The sequence below is a fragment of the Corvus brachyrhynchos genome, unplaced genomic scaffold (assembly GCF_000691975.1).
Source record: "Corvus brachyrhynchos isolate BGI_N302 unplaced genomic scaffold, ASM69197v1 scaffold26, whole genome shotgun sequence".
In the NCBI taxonomy this organism is placed as follows: domain Eukaryota; kingdom Metazoa; phylum Chordata; class Aves; order Passeriformes; family Corvidae; genus Corvus; species Corvus brachyrhynchos.
Genome location: NW_008239324.1, coordinates 4,386,721 through 4,394,617, shown reverse-complemented (window position 1 = coordinate 4,394,617; position 7,897 = coordinate 4,386,721). Strand labels below are relative to the sequence as shown.

Below are 7,897 nucleotides of genomic sequence, written 5' to 3'. Positions count from 1 at the left end.
AGGGAAAGAACAGAAAATACTATGTTAGTTCATGCCACACTCCCAAGAGGGCTTTGAGGGCCAGGCAGTTCTGAGCTCTGCTTACTTTTCTGGTGATGATCTCAGGATTTATGATATCAAAGAGATCGAGCCTTTTGCTGTTCATCAGGGAAGTCAGAGCTGATCCAACACCTATGGAATCAGCAAACCCATCCAGTTACAGGGACGTCCGTCCTGGCTTGCTGCTCATCATGTGCTGCCTATTGCCAAAAGCTAATTGTGCCTCAATGCCCCACAACCTTCAGCCTGACAGAAAACTCACTTTTCCTTTCTCAGCCATTTACAAAGGGTTCCTCATTCCCCAAGTGAATCTGGCAGCATTTCAAAACATTAACGTGGTTCCCCCCTTCCCAGTTGTCAGTGTTATTGATGTATTTTTTCAGTGCTCCAGTTTAGGAGATGGGATGTTAGACAATTTATGGAGTATGTTGGCACTTCCCCAAAAGGAAAACTCACTTGAAGTTACTTCTGGAATGCCAGCAACCAAGATCATGTTCTGCAGGAACCTTTGTATGGATGGGTCCTTCTGAAAACCAGAAAATTAGTACAGAAATGGTTTAAAGACATCATTTAGTCCCAAATAACTTAGAGAATACTTTTTTCTGGACTTACCCCGCTTGGATCAGCTGTACATTTAAACACTTTAATCTCTATACTGGAGGGAAGGGGGAAAAAAAGGGAAGAAAAGTCACTAAGATCTGCAGGGATCCTCTTTTTGTGCTGCTCTTAAATATGGGACAAAAGAGGCAACTCTCAAGAGACCACAGTACCAACCTGGAGTCCACAGGCTGCAAAATGAGTTTCTTTTCTTCATAGGTAGCTTGGATAGTCACTGTGATTTCCTGCAGAGGGAAGAGCAGCAGAGTAGAGGCTTAGCTAATCTTTCCTTATAGGAGGGAGCTGCATTTGGACATTTTGGGTTGTTTTCTAGAAGCCAGAGTTCAACGTCCTTTTGGCTTTACCTCCAGGTATTGCTAGAGAAGGCCAGCATTTTCCTTCTCCACTTGCATGCAACAAACTCCCCCCTCAGGCCCAGAGCCTCAGTCTCTGGGGCTCCAGGATGGCTCATCCACTGGACTTTTGCTATTTTGTGAACCAAGTCCTGTGTAAGGATGGAAATTGCTGTGTGAGGTGGTGTTTCTCTGTGAGGAAAAGGTTATATTTTGAGCTTCACATTCTTCAGAGCTGCATCTCCATTTCAGACACAACTATCCTCTAAGTGGAGGCCAGAGCTAAAATTTGGGAACAAGGAGATTTCAAAATAAATACATTCCCATGGTGCCTCCATTCTCTCCTAAAATATCTCACTGACACTACCCTGTGTCAAATAAATGTTAATGGGGGCTCATCAGAGCTTTCTGCTGCTTTGACCACCTTGCACCCTGATAGTGGGCTGGCCTAATAGAGGGCCAACATGGTCACCACCATCATTCCCAGCCTCAAATGTCTAAGGAACAGATGAGAATGTTAAAAGAAACTGATCTGCCTTCTCCACCTCCCGTGGTTTAGCCACCCACCCTTCCCAAAGGACTCCCTGCCACTGCTGTCCCTGCACACCAGGAATGGTCCTGACTCAGGACAGAGCCTGTCCCAAGGTCTGCACAGTCAGGAGGTGCAAGAACTGACCTTCTCCATGTACAGAGCCACCAGGGGTTCTTCTCCTGCAGGAAGGATGCTGACCTCCACTGCTACCAAGGACCTCACGACTGTCCCTTCAGGCTGAGGAGAAATCTGGGGCTGGGTGAGACTCCACACCTTGGCCACAGAGTCATTATAGGATGTGCCTTGAAAAACCTGGTCAAGTAAGGAGCAGCAGATGAGTCAGGCTTTTTCCATACCAATTTCCTGCCAACTTGCCACACAGCTGCATTCCTTTTGCAGTCCCCAGTTCCTCCTTCTCTTCATACAAGCCCAATAACTCAGCCAGGTTTCAGGGAAATTGTGCCAGCATGGAAGATGGAGAAATCCTCCTTGCAAAGCAAAACTGCTTCTCCATCAGCCCCTGTTTTTCTCCATCAGGCCCACCCAAGACTCAGGTTGTCAAAGGAGGGACCCAAGTTATTACAATGCAACAGAATCCATGTGAAATTTCCTCATTTGACATACAATATTCTGAATAAGACAAAAAGTTACCATCTGCACTGCCTTCCGCTGCACTTCTGTGTCTTCCATCTCAAAGAGTTCCTTCAGAAACAAACCAGAAACAGATTGTGGAAAAACAAAAGACGAGGTTATGGTTGCCCCTGGTGCAGGCTGGACAGGCCAGAGCACCGAGGTGGGCCCTGTGCCCAGTGCAGGTCATGGCTGAACTCCCCCAGGTCTCACGCTTTTCAGTGTTCCCCCAGAAAATCACATCCCTTTACAATTCGGCAGATAAGGTTTCTGTCAGCTGGTATTATCACTGAAGGGAATAACACTGCCTGGGAGCACACTCCTGATGAGGCACTAATTTCAGGATCACATGCAGTGACTGACTGTACATTTCTATCTTCTACAGAAACCAGCTCTCACCAAAACATGGCATTTAGTGAATTTTTCTCTTTCTCCCCAGAACATGATGTATGAGGTAAGGAGGGTACCCCTCTGGGAATCACCTGCAACTTCTCCCCTGTGAAGTTCAACACCAGTTGCCCATCTAAGAAAGCTGCTGAAGCCAGAGAGCTGAGGCTGTGCTCAGAGAACCAGAAGTAGAGCATTCGGGACTCGGTCAGCAGTGACGGGGAGAAAACAGAGTCACTGAGCACGCTGGAGTTGTTCCTGTACAGGACAAGGCCCTGTAAAGGATAACAAGTGTGTTGGCCACAGCAAGCAGCAGGGAGACAGGACAAAAAGTCAACACCTGCATTTCCATTGCAAGGCAAAGGCCTGGCTGGACACAGAGCAGGTAGCAGGTTGGCATCAGCCCAGGCTGCAGTGCCACAGCACGGCACAGCCCCATGGAACCAGCCTCTCCAAGTCCTCCAGAGCACACCATGGCCAGGAAACATTTCTGAGCAGCCTGGGTTACTTCACCTTGTGATGGGATTCTATGTAGCTTGCTTTAATTACAGGATCTGATGCAAGGGAGATATCAACAATGATATCCTTATCCCGGACAAAATCGGCTGCAGGAAGGAAACACAGAAACCTCACATCAGAAATAGGACCTTAAGCAGAGCTTGTGACAGTTGCTTTTAGGACTTGGTACAGGTGACTGGGAGTTATAAAGGACACAGGGATGGGACGAAGGTTCCCACTCCTTTGGATGCTAGTGCTGATCCTAATACAGCTCACCGACTCCATTTCTTCACTGGGAAATAATTATGCTCAGTTTTACATTCCACTCCTTTTCCCTGGTATTTGGGACTGGGAAAATCTCCTGATACTCTGATATCTCATCCCTAATACTGCAGTGCATGCTCCTGTTCTAGCTAACGTTGGTCCTGCAGTATCCTGCACAGCTGACCAGTACATACTGAAGGAGAAATTCCTTATGAATTGAAATGTATCTTTGAATCTGTGCAATCACCCTTAAAGATCAACCTGATGCAGAAAATTCCAAACATAACATTACCAAGGTTTATTTTGCTGCTGTCTAAGGGCTTGGGATCCCATACACATTTCAGAAGGACATTTTTGATGGATGTGGCTACTGCTCTGTTGGGGCTCAAACATGAAAAGCTGCACACAAAAACAGAAAGCAGAAAGAACAGGAATATTTACCTGCTAAATCAAGTATAAAATTTGTCAGCATCTGAGAAACAGCATTTATTTCCTTGCACACCTACATGAGGAGAAGAGGGGGCAAAAATTAGGGAAAGGGGTAGGATTTTGGATTGTAGAGCAGAGCTGAACCTCATTGAGATGTGGGGGCTGTTGGTCAGAGTCCAGCAGCCTCAGGGTCAGCAACACCTCTCACTTTGTCCAAGCTTTCTTTTTTTTTTGTGGATTCAATTTATTTGTCTTATTTTTCATGAGCACTAACATTACACTGCTACTGTCTTGTGGGCAAGAAAAATGTGTGGCTTACAAAGCTACACAGAGCTTTCCTCTGTCCCCAGGCTGATCTTACCTCCCTCTTGAGGACAAGCTTCAGAGTGAAGGAGATGAAATCTGTGAAGAGCTGCTTCAGCCAGCCAGGTCTGTGTAAGACAGGGAGCACAGTCAAGGACCACCCGTGGTCTGCTCATTTGGGTGAGTAGGGGCCGGCAGGGGGACCACAAATCTACATTTTGAAAGGGGGCAGACTCACTGCTTGTCTCCTTGGAGGTGAAGTGTGAGTTTGTGGAAAGTCAGGTAGCAGCCTGAGGCATCAGGAACCACTTGGTCCTTTTGGCACGCTGCATGGGACGAAAGGAAAAAGAAAAACAAATTATTTGTTACTCAGATGAGAAGGATGAGTGCACTTTGCAGACACTGCAGGCCTGGAGCAGGGCATCACTGCAGAGGGCCAGCCAGGGTTCCCCACATCTCCAGGGTATGTTTCCAAAAGATTCCAGACCCTGCCAAGTCAGGGCAGATGTGGCTACCCTTGCACCTGGATCAAGGGTTTCTGCTCACAGCTCCAGCTGAGCTGGTCTACCAGGCACCCTTCTTCATGCTGCATCTGGATACCTGCCAGCTGCCCTAGCTCCTGCCGTCAGAGACTCAGCTGTCCCCTACCATGACCCAGGAGAACCTGAAGAGTACATGCAACCCACAAACCAGAGCATGGAGGGAATTAAGTTGTACTGCAAAAAGTTTGGGTATTGTAACATACTTACTCAGTTTGATGCTTAGCTGGAGGTCAATGGAAGACTCAATTTCAAAATCAACTGAATGAAAAAGCTGCAAACTGTAATGGCAGAAGAGGGGAGATTTAGGAACCTGTGCCAGGAGCAGCTTCTCCCCGACAGATGTGGATCTTATAACACCTCTCCCATCAGTCCTTGCCCTGCAGTGGGCAAACCCCCAGCATACCACAGCCCATTTCAGGTACTCTGGCTTTAAATCATTGCAAACTGCTGCCTTCGTGGCACTTAGGAGCTTTAAACTCCCCTTTTTATCCAGTCAGACTTTACAGAGAAGTGAAGGGGAGGGAAGAAGTCAACTCATATGCTTTGGCCATCTGGTCTCGTCATGCAAGGTGAGGGCAGAAAGGCAGAAAGCAAGATGAGCAGAGCAGTGATGGGGCTCAGCAGCTCTGCTAAAGTATAAAATCTTGTCTCAGGCAATCATCAGTGCTGCCATTGCCAGAGAGACTGGGAAGTGCAGCCCCCTCACTTCTACTTGTGTCATGGGCCAGTCCCATGGGCAGCAGCAGGAGACAACCAGGCCCCGGCGTAGCCATAGGTGAGGGTCCCTTTGAACAAGGCTGTCACGTTTTTAATGGCAATGTGAATGGCATTGTCCTCCTCGAGCTCCACCTGGCTCCTCTCTATGGACAAATCATTGACCTGGATGCTAGAAACAACAGAAACACAGTTTGTTCCCAACCCAGAGCTGTTTTCTGTGATTGGGCAGGACAGGTTTATTCCTGAGGAATGGGATCTCTGAGGGACCCATGCCAGACTCCAGAGCTTTTGCAAATCCCAGGGCCAGGCACAAGGACAGTGACAGTGATGCTTTTGCTCAGCCTTTGTGGACTGTGCCTCCCTCACAATATTTGCACACAAGGCTGTGGAATGCTTTAAACAGGAAACATGGAGCAATGCAGCCCTGTTTTATTGCAGAGCTCTGTGCAGCCGTGGTCATGGCAGGAAGTCTGTTCTGGGAATGCACCACTGAGTTTGTGGTCCCAAAATAAAAATGAGTAACACAGCAACACCCAGCCTGGTTTGTCACAAGGCACAGCCAAGTGCCATCCTGCTGACAGGGGTGGCTCTGGCAGCCCTGGATGGGTCCCCTCTGCCTCTCAATGTGCACTGGGCACCATCTGTCATTGGTGGCCACAGGTGCCCCAGCCCACAGGGACATTACTGCCCATCCCCATTGTCCAAAATGAGCTCTACACAACAGGTGCCCCAGCCCACAGGGACATTACTGCCCCTCTACACGCTGCCTTGCTGCCTGCCCACTCAGTTGGAAAAATAAAATAACTCTTAAATAGCACAGCAGCAGACTAAACCTTGACACGCAAATTGTCAGCAAGACTTAGACCCGAAAGTGTGTCTGTCCCAGTCCAGACCTTTGCTTTCACCAGGAATTGCTGGATCAAAGCTCCCTCCAAGGCCCATTCCTGTTCCACTCTCTTTCCCATCACCTCCCCTGGCACAGAGACGTGGAGATACTCACTTGGTCAGCCCATAAGCCACCCGGCCGAGGAGCCGCATGGACCTTTCCCCAGTGATGTTTGGGAATTTGGCATTTCTGAAGGCTGCTTGAATGACCTGGGCCGTTTCCTTGTTCACTGTCAGTGGAAGAAAAGGGCAAAGATGTCAAACTGCAACCTCTGCTAGCTGCAAACCAGATCCGCACTCTGGATTAAAGCACTACCGAAGGCTTTTATCTGAGGCATGTCCGTTAGATTAAGAAAGCACTTAGAATTAGTTTCAGAGTAAATTAAAAAATTAAAATTCCCTAACTCTAACAGTTGATGGCAGCAAGAGACAAAAGCACATGTGGCTCAACACAACACAAGATCCAGGGAATCATGGCCAGCTTTCACACACCTCAGGAGCAGATTTTGGAAAGGTCAAGGCTGTGCTCATCCTGACACCACATAAGCTGTTGACTTTACCCCAGTGCTTTGCTTTGTTGCTGCTTACTTGTATTGCAGTCAGCTCTTGGGTCTACAAAGAAAAAATTCTGATACTCAAGTTTCTGTGCCCATTTTCCTGACATTATCCAGCCCATTCCAGCCTCAGCCTCAGGCACATGCTTGTACATGGTTTTTCCTTCCAGAAATGCCATCTCTTAGTTTGGTCCAGCATGAATACATCTTTCTCTGCATGTACCACTGTTGGATGGGACAGGACACAGCTGATCCTACCCTCCACAGAAGAACTAAGTTCTTTCCCCACCTGCAAAACTCCCAAATCCTTGCAAATAAGCCCACAGCAGCAGAGAACATTTCCCCACTTCTGCACAGCGACCCCAAGAGATGAGATTGCAGTGAGGAGAGAAATCAAACACACATTTATTCAAGCTCTTTCATCATGCCAAGCCCCAACAGCAACAGCACTAAACCCTGGGGCTGAGGAGAGGGGTGGGGGACAATTTTCAAGTTCCTTTGCCTGTTCAGATCAGGTGCCCATGCTTTAACCTGTGCTCCCAGGCAGGTGTTTACACAAGAGACAGAGAAGCAAGAAACCCCCTCACTTGGCTGATCTGTCACTACCTTCTGGCAGAGACGGGGCAAACACAGCCCCAAAGAGCAGGCACTTACACAGCAATGCCGCGGGCTTGGTCATCCTGCAGACGATCCCTGTGGCTCTGTAGGGGAAGGGCCCAAAATCACACGCTGCTGCTGCGTGGACCAGCACTAGCAAGATGCTGAAGGTCCCCAGCATCATCCTGCCAGCCCAGCACATCTTCAGCAAGAGCAGAGAGCACTGATGAGACCAAGTGGTTCTTGGCAGAGGCAGAGGCTGCTTTCATACCCCCAGCAGAGCCCACTCGAAGCAGGACATGACCTGCTTCCTCCACTTATCAAAATTCATCACAATTTCCTAATCTTCCTATAGTTTCCTTAACACCCTTCATGTCACACACTGCCTTCCTCCCTCGGCAGGAGTTTGGGCTGCAGGGCTTGGTGCTCCTGCCAAGACTGCTTTAACTCATGTTAAAGTTACACATGAGTTACCAGGGCGGGTGGAAAAAGCTGGAGGGGGATGGAGACTGGAAGAGGATAAAGTCGAGGCAGCAGCCTCACATGCTGCCTCACACCCGGTCACAATTT

The 7,897-nt window shown here is 48.4% G+C and overlaps 1 protein-coding gene across 2 annotated transcripts in view; it reads right to left on the bottom strand.

Moving 5' to 3' along the window:
- CETP (cholesteryl ester transfer protein) overlaps nucleotides 1–7,589 on the bottom strand; it is a 7,974-nt gene extending 385 nt beyond the window's left edge. The window contains exons 1-15 of one of the 2 annotated variants that reach the window (XM_017740931.1): nucleotides 7,385–7,583; nucleotides 6,292–6,406; nucleotides 5,326–5,460; nucleotides 4,782–4,852; nucleotides 4,271–4,358; nucleotides 4,091–4,160; nucleotides 3,742–3,802; nucleotides 3,052–3,143; nucleotides 2,634–2,813; nucleotides 2,173–2,223; nucleotides 1,666–1,833; nucleotides 814–881; nucleotides 652–694; nucleotides 496–565; nucleotides 86–171 (exon numbers count right to left, since the gene is read on the bottom strand). In XM_017740931.1, coding sequence (XP_017596420.1) covers nucleotides 86–171; nucleotides 496–565; nucleotides 652–694; nucleotides 814–881; nucleotides 1,666–1,833; nucleotides 2,173–2,223; nucleotides 2,634–2,813; nucleotides 3,052–3,143; nucleotides 3,742–3,802; nucleotides 4,091–4,160; nucleotides 4,271–4,358; nucleotides 4,782–4,852; nucleotides 5,326–5,460; nucleotides 6,292–6,406; nucleotides 7,385–7,529 — 1,443 coding nt within the window. In that variant the 5' untranslated portion in view covers nucleotides 7,530–7,583. Of the gene's footprint in view, nucleotides 1–85; nucleotides 172–495; nucleotides 566–651; nucleotides 695–813; nucleotides 882–1,001; nucleotides 1,142–1,665; nucleotides 1,834–2,172; nucleotides 2,224–2,633; nucleotides 2,814–3,051; nucleotides 3,144–3,741; nucleotides 3,803–4,090; nucleotides 4,161–4,270; nucleotides 4,359–4,781; nucleotides 4,853–5,325; nucleotides 5,461–6,291; nucleotides 6,407–7,384 lie in introns of those variants that run through there. The other variant, XR_001864181.1, reaches the window with a different exon arrangement.
- Between the last annotated feature and the right edge of the window lie 308 nt (nucleotides 7,590–7,897).